The following is a 15,788-nucleotide window of genomic DNA, read 5'->3' on the forward strand; positions in this document are numbered from 1 at the left end:
GTAATCAAAACAGCCTGGTACTGGTACCAAAACAGAGCTATAGACCCATGGAACAGAACAGAGGCCTCAGAGGCAATGCCACACATCTACAACCATCTGATCTTTGACAAACCTGACAAAAACAAGCAATGGGGAAAGGATTCACTGTTTAATAAATGGTGTTGGGAAAACTGGCTAGCCATGTGCAGAAAGCAGAAACCAGACCCCTTCGCGATACCTTACACTAAAGCTAACTCCAGATGGATTAAAGACTTAAACATAAGACCTAACACCATAAAAACCCTAGAAGAAAATCTAGGCAAAACCATTCGGGACATAGGCATAGGCAAGGACTTCATGACTGAAACACCAAAAGCATTGGCAACAAAAGCCAAAATAGACAAATGGGACCTAATCAAAATTCAGAGCTCCTGCACAGCAAAAGAAACAGTCATTAGAGTGAATCAGCAACCAACAGAATGGGACAATATTTTTGCAATCTACCCATCTGACAAAGGGCTAATATCCAGAATCTACAAAGAACTAAAACATTTACAAGAAAAAAACAAGCTGTTCAAAAGTGGGAGAAGGATATGAACAGACACTTTGCAAAAGAAGACATATATGAGGCCAACAAACATGAAAAAATGCTCATCATCACTGGTCATTAGAGAAATGCAAATCAAAACTATTGTGGTACCATCTCACGCCAGTTAGAATGGTGATCATTAAAAAATCTGGAGGCAACAGATGCTGGAGAGGATGTGGAGAAATAGGAACACTTTTAACACTGTCAGTGGGGGGTGTAAATTAGTTCAACCATTGTGGAAGACAGTGCGGCAATTCCTCAAGGACCTAGGAATAGAAATTCCATTTGACCCAGCAATCCCATTACTGGGTATATATCCAAAGGATTATAAATCATTCTGTTGTAAGGACACATGCACACAAATGTTCATTGCAGCACTATTAGCAATAGCAAAGACTTGGAACCAACCCAAATGCCCATCGATGATAGACTGGACAGGGAAAATGTGGCACATATATGCAGCCATAAAAAACGATGAGTTCCGTGTCCTTCGTAGGGACATGGGTGAACCTGGAAACCATCATTCTTAGCAAACTGACACAAGAACAGAAAATCAAACACCGTATGTTCTCACTCATAGGCGGTGTTGAACAGTGAGAACACATGGACACAGAGAGGGGAGCATCACACACTGGGGTCTGTTGGGGGGAACTAGGGGAGGGACAGGGGGTATGGGGAGTTGGGGAGGGATAACCTGGGGAGAAATGCCAGATATAGGTGATGGGGAGGAAGGCAGCAAACCACATTGCCATGTGTGTACCTATGCAACAGTCTTGCATGTTCTTTACATGTACCCCAAAACCTAAAATGCAATAAAATATATATTAAAAATGAAAGAGAAAAGAAAGGAAGGGAGGGAAGGAGGGGTTCCCCATTCTTATTTCCTAGATTAATAAACCATACAACTTTGTTAAATTTTTGGGTCTCTTTTTCAGCGCCCTTATTTTACAGGTACAGGAACTGAGGCCCATAGAGATTACATGTGACATGTCCTACATACATGGTAAATTAGTGACAGAGATAACAGAATCCTAGAAACCTTAACTTCCACAGTTCTTTCTGTTGCATGAAGCAATAAAAAGTGTTATGGCAAAGATCAGCATTTTCCAGAGTGTGCTATGCAAGTTCATTTATTTATGCCCTGTGGGAGCAACAGGGCTTTTTTAGATCATGCTGAATACTCCCTCTTTACAATCAACCTTAGCACTTTAAAGGTGCTCAGATGTCCTCAAGTAAAGAAACCTATTTGTATTTGTTTAATCCTACATTTTCTAAATTTTGGACAAACACTTTGGAAAATGCTGGCCTGGGGCTTTATTTTTGGGGCTGGGGTTCAGGGGGTAGCTTAGGGAGGAGAAAGTTGACTTCTGTTTTTTAAAAAAATGTCTCATAGGGTTGTTTAGTCTCTCTTGCATTCAACGTGATTCCCCATCCCCACCCCACAGTTGGGTCTGCCATGATCACTGGAGCTTGTTTTGTCATAAGACAGTCAGCAGCATCCAATTGGGACTGATCATGTGCTATTAAGAGGGAGTCCCCCAGAATGGTGATTCTAGAAAAGGGATTCATCAGCCATTTGTGTCTTCTGGACCTCTCCAAGTCCTGTAGACCTTCTCTCCTCTTCCCTCTCCTTACTCCCCTCTCCTTTACATCATCTAAAGATTGGATGTCTGTAGGAGAGACCAGCTTTACCTGGAGAGAACACATTGCTGGAGAGATTGGACTGAGACTAGTTCTCATTACCAGCATCTAAAAGTGATGGTTTAGATTAAGAAATAAATAACATAATACTGAGCACCATTTGGCATAGGATTTGGTTACCTGAGAAGTAATGAAACTAATCCCTGAATTAATTTGGAGAAGAAATATTGCTGTACTACTAGAACTATAGTCTGGGTACCCTTGAAGCTTTGAAACTGGGGCATACAGGTAGACTCAACTCAAGGGATACGTCTGATCCAGGCAGACCTCCCCAACCTCCCTTGCCTTCTAAGGTCTGTGTTTGTTTTAGTATGTAGAGCTCCAGTAGGATATATGGATGTCCCCAAATCAGTTCATCCTGAAGGGAGTTCCCATTAAGCAGGAGCTACCAGGAAGAGACCTTCCTTAAATCCCAAAAACACTTGTATTTCAGGCCACCTCTCTAAGGCAAAACCCCAGCTCTCCCAGCAGCTACTACTGCTTATTGTAGTGCCAAATGGCCAAACATCCTTAGCTGTCAGCCTCTGACTTCCTTTAGTGTTTGCAACTTGTTCTTGTTTCTCCATAGGGGCCATTGATGTCATATAACTCTTGTATAATTGCTTTAGAATATCTAATTGTACTCATGACAAAATAGAGCTTTTTAAATTTTGTTTTCTTCTTTCTTGGCATTCTTCCCTTACCAGAGGTTTTTTTTGTTGTTGTTTGTTTGTTTGTTTGTTTAAAGGCATTTTTGACATGGTTTAAGTATTAAACCACTGTAATACACATTGAGTATTCCTTATCCGAAATGCTTGGAACCAGAAGTGTTTCAGATTTGGGGATTTTTCCAATTTTGGAATATTTGTGTCTACACAAGATAATAAGATAGATAATAATAAGATAGCTTGGTAGGGGACCCAAGCCTAAACCCAAAATTCATTTATGGTTCATACACACTTTATAGACATAGCCTGAAGGTAATTTTATACAATATTTTAAATAATATTGTGGATGAAACAGTTTATGTACATTGAACCATCAAAAAGCAAACAAGACAGCTCCAGAATTTTCCACTTGTGGCATCCTGTCAGCACTCAAAAAGTATTGGATTTTGGAGCGTTTCAGATTTGGGATTCTCTGATTACAGATGCTCAACATGTAGCATCCTGAGTCTCTACAAACCATACAAGATTCTCAGATAAAAATAGTAACGTGTGTGCGTCCATGTACGTGTCATAAAGTAAGAGTAGTAAGCTCTTGTCCACTTCTAAAGACGCTTCTGATTTTTCTTCATCCAGAGAGAAAGCTGTATTCTTCCTTGTTTTATTTGAACAATTTTGTGCCATAAGCATACTCTGGTGCTGTGTTACTGAGTTTACTCTCAGTCAATAGAAATAAAAGAGAGAGAGAGAAAAAAAAGACTATGGAACTTGAAAGTGAGAAGAGGCTTAGCCATGGGAGTGACACCATGTTGTCTTACCTTTAGAAACGCTTCAATATGATTTTCACCATCTCCCATTACACCTGGATTCCAAGTTCATCTTTAAACTCTTTCCCCCACCTTCATTTTAGTAAAGCCTTTTTATTTTGCATAATAGTTTCATGCTGGGCTGGACGAAATGGCTCACACCTGTAATCCCAGCACTTTGGGAGGCCAAGGCAAGTGGGTCATCTGAGGTCAAGAGTTCAAGACCAGCCTGACCAACATGGGGAAACCGAGTCTCTACTAAAAATATAAAATTAGCCAGGCATGGTGGCACATGCCTACAGTCTCAGCTGAGGGAGGCTGAGGCAGGAGAATTACTTGAACCCAGGAGGCAGAGGTTGCAGTGGGCTGAGATTACACCATTGCACTCCAGCCTGGGCAACAAGAGCAAAACTCCATCTCAAAAAAAGCGAAGTTTTATTCTGTATTTTTGTTAATATATTTTCAACTTTTTTGAGAAAGGATTGTTTGTGCTGTTTTTTGTGTTTTAAATGTAAGCCCTTAGTGAGTGAGATTAGGATTTGACCTATAAGTGAGGCCACAATCTTGGCCTCCAGGCCCTTATTTTCTTTGAAAGAACTCCTATACAAAGCCTGATAGGATCTTGAAGCTTCAGTGGAGCTCAGCTTTAAAACTAAGATTTGTTTTACTTAACCGGTTTTTAAGTTTGAAGTGGAATTAATACAGGTAATTTTAGTTCCTTTCTTTGCAAAAATTGACAACATTCAAAAACCCTTCAGTATAGCTGCAACAGTTCTTTTTTTTAATTCCCCCAAAATTTTCTTTCCCCTCCCCCCAAATATTTTCAATCTGCAGTTGGTTGAACTATAGGTGCAGAACCCGTGGAATACGAAGGGCAGACTATATATTAAACCCTTTGGAATCCTTGCTGTGTAGTTCTAGTTCTTACAGAATGCACTGTCTGTGTATCTGGCTACCCACAGCCTTTCTTACTTCCAGTAGTGTGAACTGAAGTAAAGTCTAATGGCATTGTTCTTATAGGTAGGTAGATAAGTTTCAAATAGGAAATTTGCTTATATAAGTATATGATTTGATTAGAGTTACTGCTACTTTTCGTAGTATCTATAGTTAGTAAGTTTCCCAATCTTATCCTGAACACTGCAAGTGGTAATTATATGTTTAGATAAATAAATTTTCATGGCTGACACAGTGGCTCACACCTATAATCCCATCACTTTGGGAGGCCAAGGAGGGTGGATCACTTGGGACCAGGAGTTCAAGACCAGCCTGGCCAACATGGTGAAACCCCATCTCTATTAAAAATACGAATAGCCAGACATGGTGGCACTCACCAGTAGTCCCAGCTACTCAGGAGGCTGAGGCAGGAGAATCGCTTGAACCCAGGAGGCGGAGGTTAAAGTGAGCCAAGATTGTACGACTGCACTCCAGCCTGAGTGCCAGAGCGAGCCTCTGTCTAAATAAGTAATTAATTAATTAGTTTTTATATAAATATAGTCTATAAAAGATTATAGGAAAACACAGATGTTAACAGCAATATTCTTAAACATGAATTCATAAGGTTATGCTTTATCACTAACAAATGAAAATAAATTCCAAGCATCTTGACACAGTTCTGTTTCTAGCAGGGTTTTTGTGGTAATTTGTGTATGTGTTTTTCACTGTATTTGTTGAAACACTTCATTCTTCATTATGAGGCTAGGTTAACTGCCTGCTGGTTGGTTTCTTAATTCCAGTAATAGATTTTAAATTGTGTTTTCTCTTTTTAAACTGTTACCCCATTTAGTCAGGTAAATCTTTACAGATGTTGTAAAGATTTAGCAGCATTTCTATTAGTCCTCTTCTCTCTTAGAATTTTTTTTTTGCATACATCTCTTGCTAGCAGCTCTGAAAGTTAAGGTTCCATGTTCAGAATTTAATCTATAATTATTAGAATTAGCACTTACTGCTACTGCCCTATTCATTTAAATCATCATATCAGATAAAAGAAAGCAGTATTTTTGTTTCAGGGCTTTATGGAGTGGATAGATAAAATTTTTTGTTTCATGTCTTTTGCCATGTGTATAATAACTTCTTTCAAAATTACCATAGAACAAGCAGCCTACATATATTTAGCTTTCATTGTTCACCTTTCCTCCTCCCTCTTTTAGAAAAATGCCTAATTATACAGATTAAAGATTGATGTTCAGCAACTTTATTTTAAGGCAGAAAAACAACAAACTAATCAGCGATGTGTTCTTTATACTCGCAGTACTGGTGTTGACCTCTTAAGCATTTGTAAACTGCTTACAATGTTAGATAATAATGAATGCCGGTTACCTCTAAGGATTTAAAACATTTCTTTTCAGTCCAAATTCTTTTCCCTGTGTTTTGAAATATTCTTCCTGTAACTATATATTTAAATTGGTCTGATATGTTACTTTTTACTGGCTTAGAAAATATATAATTGGTACATTTTGTGGCTCAAAATTGCAGCTAACACAGATTGATAATTAAAGCTTAAAGATTTATTTACATTTTATGAAAATTTAACATGTGAATTTGACAACGTGTTATTTGTGAATGAAACCAGTTTTCAGTAGCTTTAAAAAAAAAAAAAAAAACCATGATTTGAGATACACTTGAAAAAATGAATTAAATTATTTTTGTTTCATATCAAGAAATGGATGAAAAGAGGCTGCTGGATCCAGGGTTGAAGGTTCCTAAAGGCCTCTGGGATTATGCTCTGAAGAACCCGCAGACGGAATGCCTGAGTGACTGAAGAAAATGGGTGCTAATGCATCTAATTATCCTCATTCATGTTCCCCGAGGGTAGGGGGAAATTCACAGGCCCAACAGACTTTTATAGGTAACTTTCAGTTTTTCTAACTTCATTTTCTTTTGTGACTGTAAGTAGAATTGTGTTTTCGGTAGTCTCTGTGGATGACAAGAGAAGTGAGCTGTAGTTATTATAATTCTGTAGCATCTAGATTTTTTTCCCCCAACAAATGTAAATCTTAAATCTGGCTTGTATGATTTTTATCCTAAACAAACCGCTTGTAGCACAGTTGAGCTTTTCTGTGTTTTAACCATAACTGCCAGTTAACCTAGGCAAATTGGCAATCTCCATTGGTGTGAAAACAGCGAAGTACAGATGTCCCGTTTCATTTATTTTGCCCATACAAATGCAGACTTGTATAATTAAGAAGAAAAAGAAACATTTCACAATTATATACAAGTAATATTCTTAATTTACAACTCTGCCTACTTTTCATTTTCTAAAAAACTCATGATTAAGATCTATATGTTCTTTGATAGCCAGGGGATGAAAGACTTTTTCTAAAAAAATTTGGACTGATTTGCTCTGTTCATCCCTATTTCTTATTTAATATAAAAAAAAATGAAGACTGGTCACTATGGCTTACACCTGTAACCCCAACACTTTAGAAGGCCAAGGCAGGAAGATTGCATGGGGCTAGGACAGGAGTTCAAGACAGCCTGGCAACAAGTGAGACCCTATCTCTACAGAAAAAAAAAAAAAAAGGTGTTTTTTTGTTGTTTTTTTTTTTAATTAGCCAGGCATGGTGACACGCACCTTAATCGTAGCTACTTGGGAAGCTGAAGTTAGGGAGAATCCCTTGGGCCCGGAAGTTTGAGGCTGCAGTGAGCTATGATCTCACCATTGTACTCCAGCCTGGGCAACAGAGTGAGACTCTATTTCTAAAAATTAAATTGAAAACTAAAATGAGTTATTTGAACTTTTGAACTTTTTCTTTATACAAAACAAATGCAATTTTGAGTGGTTCAGTAATGTCTGCTTGCAAAATTTTTCAGCATGAAAAATGTTAAAGTAAATGTTGAAAATGAATGTTAAGAAAAAAGAAACAAATTTTTATTTGTTTAATTTTCTTCTTAGGGACATCATCCTATTCTCAGCAAGGCTATGGTTGCGAATCAAAATTGTATAGCCTTGACCATGGCCATGAGAAACCGCAAGACAAAAAAAAGAGAACCTCTGGCCTTGCCACCCTCAAAAAGAAGTTTATTAAGCGTCGAAAATCTAATAGGTCCGCTGATCATGCCAAGCAGATGCGAGAACTCCTCTCTGGGTGGGATGTTAGAGATGTCAATGCATTAGTGGAGGAATATGAGGGAACGTCAGCATTAAAGGAGCTTTCTCTACAAGCCAGTTTGGCTAGACCAGAAGCCCGGACATTGCAGAAAGATATGGCTGATCTTTATGAGTACAAGTATTGTACTGATGTAGACTTAATATTTCAAGAAACTTGTTTTCCTGTTCATCGTGCCATTTTGGCAGCAAGATGTCCATTTTTTAAAACACTGCTTTCTTCCTCACCTGAGTATGGGGCAGAGATAATAATGGACATCAATACAGCTGGTATTGATATGCCCATGTTTTCTGCTTTGTTACACTACCTTTATACAGGAGAGTTTGGAATGGAGGACTCAAGGTTTCAAAATGTCGATATCCTTGTTCAGCTTAGTGAAGAATTTGGAACACCAAATTCCCTTGATGTAGATATGCGTGGACTCTTTGATTACATGTGCTATTATGATGTCGTCCTTAGTTTTTCGTCAGACTCTGAACTGGTTGAAGCTTTTGGTGGAAATCAGAACTGTTTAGATGAAGAGCTCAAAGCCCACAAGGCTGTTATTTCTGCACGGTCCCCATTTTTTCGAAATTTATTACAAAGGAGGATACGAACTGGTGAAGAAATCACAGACCGAACTTTGAGGACTCCCACAAGAATTATATTAGATGAGTCGATTATACCAAAAAAATATGCAAAAGTGATATTACACTGTATGTATACCGACGTGGTGGACCTCTCTGTTTTGCACTGTAGCCCCTCTGTCGGGAGTCTCAGTGAAGTTCAGGCTCTCGTCGCTGGAAAGCCAAACGTGACCAGGGCAGAAGAAGCCATGGAACTTTACCACATAGCACTGTTCTTGGAATTTAACATGCTTGCACAAGGTATGAAGTTCTGATTTTTAATTTTGATTTCTAGAATTATCTATTTCTCTTCCAAATTGAAAACACAACTAGTAGAGAATGATGGTTTCAGTGTTTGGGATGTTACAGAGTCAGTTTTTGTGAACCTTCAGTTAAGACATCTGAGAAAGATTGAGGGTCAGTAATTATGTGGTTCTTTATTTACTATTAAAATCAAGCATTCAGTACTAGTGACTAAGAGCATTAAATGAGACTTGAGGTACTTTCTTCCCTAATGTAAGACAATAGGTGTGGGAATATATAATTACCAACCTACACCGTCTCCACCTGAGCTTTGAAAGAGCTCAGTTTCCCATATTTTAAGGTTAGAGTCTCATATTTATGTTCTGTACCTTGTTGATGTTTAAAAGTTTGGATAAGAATAAAAATTCATTACAAAAATGAAGATAGTCACGTTTAGATACAAATTTAGTTAATCAGAATTGGGCAGGGCTTCAGATTTAAATTTTAAAACATTTCATATCTTATTTTTAGATTCAACTTGTACATCAAGCAACAGCCTACAGCATGTAAAGCACAGTGCTAGACTCATGTGCCTTCTTCATTTAATTTAAACTAAAATTTTTAAATTAGGACAGCACATTTTTTTGTGTTATAGGCAAACAAATTCATGAAAGTTGCATTCCAAGTATATATTTCTTAGTAAATGTTAGAATCTTAAATATTTCTGAGCTGGAGAGAGACCTTTTGTAGGAGAGCAAAGACAATTTGCTGTTTTGACAGAGTGCATTCTTAGCTTTCTGTGACCATATATTAAAAGAAAATGTATGACACGAGACTACTTGAGAAATTTAATTTAGCTAATGCATATTAGCTAAAGGAACATTAGAAGTTGCAAGTTAGAAGCGAATATTAATGGTTTGGGTAAGAGACATGAATTTAAATAAGGAAAGCTAAGTACCAGACTTGAAAATAATATGTATTATATGGTTAAGTCAGCCTATCAATCGGGCTTTGAGAAATTGACAGATAACTCCAGTAAAATAACATCAAGCTAGTCTCAGTGGTGTGTGGTTGTAGTTCCATCTACGTGGGAGGCCGAGGCAGGAAGATTGCTTGAGATCAGGAGTTCAGGGCTACATCAAATTGTGATCATACCTGTGACTAGCTACTGTACTCTACTCTGGGCAATACAGTGAGAACTCAGCTCTATTTTTTAAAAATCTCATAACAAAATGGGAAGTTATACAGAAGAAGGCATTGATAAACAGTGAGAAAATGTTGAGACTTCTTTTACAATCTTTTAAAAATCTTATTTTACCATAATCCTTTTATAATATATGTTTTATTTTATTACAACAATCAAAATGTCATTAAAACATTTTATTAGTTTAAAATAAGAATCATGTACTAATAATAGACTATTTAGATGTCAAACTATAAGAAAAATGTTATCAAAAATATTGTAGCAGTTTAAGCTACTATTCATTTTTTCTGTAAAACTAAATTTATCAGACATTGCTTCTACGAAAAATTTGAAGTTTGCAACATTACCGAAAACATATAATCGTCTCTATTTTCTGAAAATTTTTTATCTTTGATGCCTTTTAATAAGAAACCAAATAATATATACGTATGAGAAAGCATTCCTTAATATATGTTTTTTCAGGGTTTTTTTTGTGTGTGTGTGGTTTTTTTGTTGTATTAAAGATAAAGTCTTGCTCTTGTCGCCCAGGCTGGAGGGCAGTGGCAGGATTTCGGCTCAGTGCAACCTCTGCCTCCTGGGTTGAAGTGATTCTTCTGTCTCAGCCTCCAGAGTAGCTGGTATTACAGACACCTGCTACCACGCCCAACTAATTTTTGTATTTTTAGAAGAGGCGGAGTTTCACCATGTTGGTCAGCTGATCTCAATCTCCTGACCTCAGGTGATCCACCCCCTTTGGCTGCCCAATATGCCAAGACTGCTGGCGTGAACCACCACACCCAGCCGGTTTTTAAAGTTTTATATGCAAAGTAAAATTGTCAGCCAACTCTTAGATCTTTGGTAATACTTAATTATTTATCTAGAGCTTATCTTGAGTTAATTTTTTTTTTAGTGTTTAGCTTAAAGTTATATTTTATTCAGTGTATTTAAAGATATAAAATAATACTTTTTGCATTACCTAATCTGGTAACTTAAAATTTGCATTACCTAATCTGGTAAGCAAAAAAAATCTTGTGTACAAATGTTCCCTTAAATGTGGGTATACGTGCTCTTCTTTTTCCCTTTGTTACTCAAAATAGAGTTTGAGTTATTTTTGTTTTGTTTTTTGTAACCCACATGGGGCTTATCTTTCTCCCATACCCATGAAATATTCATATTAGCGTTTATAAGAGACCATAATGGTAACATAATTTTTACCTCATTTCCAAAGGAAGAAGAATATTAGGTCACTTGAGGTAGGATTTTATACCATAAATCTCAAGAGTTCAAGTTCTAGAACCAGACAGACTAGGTTTGAATTCCTGTCTACCATGTCTTAGTTTGACCTTAACCAGGTCACATTGCCTAAGCTCCTCTTTTCTCATTTGTAAAATAAGGATAGTAAACACTATATGAGGATTAAAGGAAATAATATGTTAAATGATTTGAATAGCACCTGTTACATAGTAAACATTCAGTAAATGTTAGCTGCTAAATTATAATAATTACCACAACATATGTCTTTCACTACCACATAGTTGTTTTTTTTTTTAATAACTTAAGTTTAAAAAATAATTTTACTAGGCCCTGTGCGGTGGCTCACACCTGTAATCCCAACATTTTGGGAGGCTGAGGGAGGAGGATCATTTGAGCCCAAGAGTTTGAGACCAGCTTGGGCAGGATAGTGAGACCTCGTCTCTACAAAAAAAAAAAAAAAAAAAATTTAGGCCAGGCACAGTGGCTCACACCTGTAATCCTAGCACTTTGGGAGGCTGAGATGGATGGATAACTTGAGGCCAGGAATTTGAGACCATCTTGACCAACATGGTAAAACCCCATCTCTACCAAAAAATACAAAAATTAGCCAGCATGGTGGTATACACTTCTAGTCCCAGCTACTCGAGAAGCTGAGGCAGAATTGTTTGAACCTAGGAGGCAGAGGTTGCAGTGAGCCGAGAGTGCACCACTACACTCCAGCCTGGAAGACAGAGCAAGTCTCCATCTCAAAAAATAATAATAAAAATACAAAAAAATTATCTGAATGTGTTGGCACACATCTGTAATCCCAGCTACTTGGGAGGCTGAGGCACAGAATCACTTGAACCTAGGAGGTGGAAGTTGGAGTGAGCCAAGATTGCACCACTGCACTCCAGCCTGGGTGATAGAGTGAGATTTTGTCTTAAGAAAAAAAAAAAGAAGGCAGTGTAAGCAGACAGCTAGAGTAGTTTGGCAAGTGGGTAAAAGAAAGGATTCTTGGGGCCTAGTGCAGTGGTTCAAATGCCTGTAATTCCAGGGAGGCCAAGGCAGTCAGATCACTTGAGGTCAGGGATTCGAGACCAGCCTGACCAACATGGTGAAACCCCGTCTCTACTAAAAGAAACAAAAATTAGCTGGACGTGGTGATGCATACCTGTAATCACAGCTACTTGGGAGGCTGAGGCACAAGAATTGCTTGAACCCAGGAGGTGGAAGTTGCAGTAAGCCAAGATCGCGCCAATGAACCCCAAGCCTGGGCAATTGAGTGAGACTCTGTCTCAAAAAAATAAGCCTGGAGGGTTGGAGTTCTTGGCCTACAGAGAATGTGTTTTATATAAATAGGGAAAAGCAGGTAGTCGGTAATCTCAAGTATGTAATGGGGCCTCAACTTACAGACCTGGCATTTAGGACCAGATTTAACTTCCCTTGATTTTCATTTAAACATAACAAATTGAATATGTTTAATTTTATTTCCTTCAGAGCCCTAATATTATAGTAAAGGAATAAAACAAATGTAAACTCACAAGGACAAAAAGACAAAGATACCTAAGAAGAAAACAGCAATGAGGAAGAGGATGTTGAAATTTTTGGAAGATGGAAAGCAGATAGAGACCTGATTACTGGCTGAACAGAGGAGCAGCCTGTAATTCTAGATTCTGTAAAAAGGGCTACTGAGGAGAAGGGAGAGAGCTCTGGCATGGCTCAGACCAGGAGGAACTAAGTACTCTGGAAAGAAGGGATACGCATAGTGTAAAACTTAAAAGAGAGTTGATTTTAAGTCTGAATACTGAGTGGTCAGACCCTTTCCCCCACCCCAGAATTCATCTTTATGTATGGTATTAGAAAAGGATGGTTTTGTTCTCCATATAGTGAGCCAAGTACTCTCTACTAAAAAATCCATTTCCCCTCCTGATTTGTGCCACTCTTAAAGCTCTCATGTGGCCAGGTGCGGTGACTCACACCTGTAATCTCAGCACTTACGGAGGCCAAGGTGAGCGGATCACATGAGGTCAGGAGTTCAAGACCAGCGTGACCAATGTGGGGAAACCTCATCTTTACTAAAAATACAAAAAATTAGCTGGGCATAGTGGCGCATGCCTGTTATCCCAGCTACTCAGGAGGTAGAGGTTGTGGTAAGCCCAGATTGCGCCACTGTACTCCAACCTGGGCAACAAGAGCAAAACTCCATCCTCCCTACCCCCCTACCCCCCAAAAAAAGGCTACCATGCATGCATGGATTGTATTCATGCATCAGTACTCAGTTTCCATTTTGTCCCAATGGTCCATTTGTCTCTTCTTGCATTACTGTCACTTGCAACGAGGTGGCAAGCCCTTGTACCTTCCCCCTCAATTCCCCTCTCTGTTACTGCCCCCACAACAAAACACAGGAGACCTGAGATTTTCTAAAATTTTCTGAATTTTCTAAAGAAATTAGAGATTCCAAATCTGGAAATAGCTACAGAGGAGGGTAGGAATGAAGCACAGAGTTTTACTATAATTATGTGAAACCCTATGGTGAAATCACCTACTTTGTTACTTCTGCTGTAATGCATCCAGGCAGATATAAGAAGAAATTGGAGTCCTGGAAATGGTGAGCAGCTCAAAAGTATATACACTTACAGATACTGATGTTTTGGGTTTCCACAATGAAATTACACTCAGGGGTTACACAATGAAAAAGCCAGCTTGCCTTCCATTTATTTTACAGAAGAGACTACAGTCAGCAAGCCTGCCTGTGCAGCAGAGCTTTCAAACAGCTGTTTACTGCCTCAGTCTTATATATGAAAACCCATCCAAGGATAACTGGACATTTGAGGAAAGCTTCCAAATTGAGACAGAGATCAGAGCAAAAAGAACACAGTCCTGGAGAAAACAGACAATGAAGGGAGCAGAAGAAAACTTCATAGAATCAAAATATCCTTATATAAAAGAACTTTTATGGAATCAGTGAGACATAGTAGGATCCTATTAAAGTAAAAACAGGAGCTCTTGGAAATAAGATAGCAGAAATGAAAGATGTAATGGAAGCATTGAAAGGTAAAGCTGAGGAAATCTAGAAAGTAAATAATAAAGAGATGAGGAGACAAGAAAACTAGAGTATTCATCCAAGATCTAATATCTAACAAATAATGGCTTTAGAAATATATACCAGTGAAAAGTGAAGAGACTACAGTATCTAAGGAGTAATATAAGAAATATTTCCAAAACTAAAGGAATTTCTATATAAAAAGTTTCTTTTTCAGAACACTAGGGGAAAAGAGACAATTTAAAAATGTTGCAGAGAGGAGAAAAATTAGTTTCCATGCAAAGAAATAGGAATCAGATCGTATTGAAATTTTTTGTAGCAACAACTGAATACCATAATACAGTGAAGTAGTGCCTTCCAAAAGCTGATAGAAAATTATTTTAAACACAAAATCTTATATTTAGCCAAATAGTCAATCAAGTGTAAGGCTAAATAAAGACATTTTTCAGTCCTACCTCGAAAAACTGCCTGAGTAGGGCTATTTCCCCTGCTTCCCCATTCAGGCAGCTGCTAAGAACGTATTCTACCAAATGACGAAGCAAACCAAGAACAAAGAAGTGAAGAATCTAGAAAATGGAGTCCAACATGGGAAGGAAGCAAAGGGAGATCCCAGGCATCAGCCACATAGTAGGTCTAGTAGGCATTCAGTCTAGCCCAGACCAGGATGGTGAAAGGCTCCAAGGAAGGAGGTGTCCAGGAAGAAATCAATTACTTTCAGTGTTTGAACATTAAATAGCAAATGACAAAGCAATTTTATGGCATTTTTGTGTATTTATGAAGAATTAGCAATAGGTTAATAGAAAATGAAGCAAACAGAAAAAGAAATGAATATTTCCAAGATAAATTTAACATTACATATGAAAGAATATATAATTTTAGTACACAGCATGCCTCAGTGGTAAGCACTAATTATAATGTAAACATAGAATATTGATTTAATAAAAATTGTAATATAGAGAGGTAAATACTAGAAGAAAGAGCTTAAGAATTGAGAGTAGTTACCTCTGGGGAGCAGAACTGAAATTGGAAAGGATGTAGGACAGGGGGTTTATTTTTTTAGGGTTAGCATTGTGTTACTACTAGACTTTTTAAATGATGAGCATATACTACTTTGATTATAAAATTAACTTTTAAAATATAAAGATGTGATATCAGTGCCCATAAGAACCAGAGAAACCAAGAGAAGGCCGCAGCCCTAAAGAACTGGAGACTATCATATCTTTGAGGGCTGTTAACTAATGAGCTCATGCTTATAATTTGAGTATACGGGGGACTGTTACTTATCTCCATTGGTCATCCTGTCAGCCTGTGAATGTGGTGGGGCTCAGAGATTATTAACTAGCCTTTTCCCAGGTTTGGAAGTCACAAAGCTGTAACTCATACTAGCTCTTCTGACTCTAGGCCCAGGAATTTGGGCATGGTAGGAGAAGGGAGAAATGTGAGACCTAATTTCCAGGGATGAAGGTGTGAAACATCAACTTGTCGGAGCCACAGCTGTGAGCCGGATTTGTTGCTGAACAACAAATCATTACTGCCGACTTGGGTTGGGGTAATGTGGGCTCAGCTAGGAGGTTTAAAACCATGGGGTCAGGGATCTGGGTCACTCACTCAAACTTTGCTTCAGAGCACTTAGCTAGAGAACAGGGGCTTTGT

At 38.0% G+C, this 15,788-nt stretch overlaps 1 protein-coding gene across 2 annotated transcripts in view; it reads left to right on the forward strand.

Moving 5' to 3' along the window:
* Positions 1-15,788, forward strand: part of BTBD7 (BTB domain containing 7) — a 104,006-nt gene that overhangs the window by 39,635 nt on the left and 48,583 nt on the right. The window contains exons 2-3 of one of the 2 annotated variants that reach the window (XM_032287572.1): positions 6,377-6,564; positions 7,612-8,691. In XM_032287572.1, the coding sequence (XP_032143463.1) occupies positions 6,483-6,564; positions 7,612-8,691 (1,162 nt within the window). In that variant the 5' untranslated portion in view covers positions 6,377-6,482. Of the gene's footprint in view, positions 1-5,133; positions 6,565-7,611; positions 8,692-15,788 lie in introns of those variants that run through there. The other variant, XM_032287573.1, reaches the window with a different exon arrangement.

The sequence above is a fragment of the Sapajus apella genome, unplaced genomic scaffold (genome assembly GCF_009761245.1).
Source record: "Sapajus apella isolate SASKATOON/1434 unplaced genomic scaffold, GSC_monkey_1.0 scaffold20, whole genome shotgun sequence".
NCBI lineage: Eukaryota > Metazoa > Chordata > Mammalia > Primates > Cebidae > Sapajus > Sapajus apella.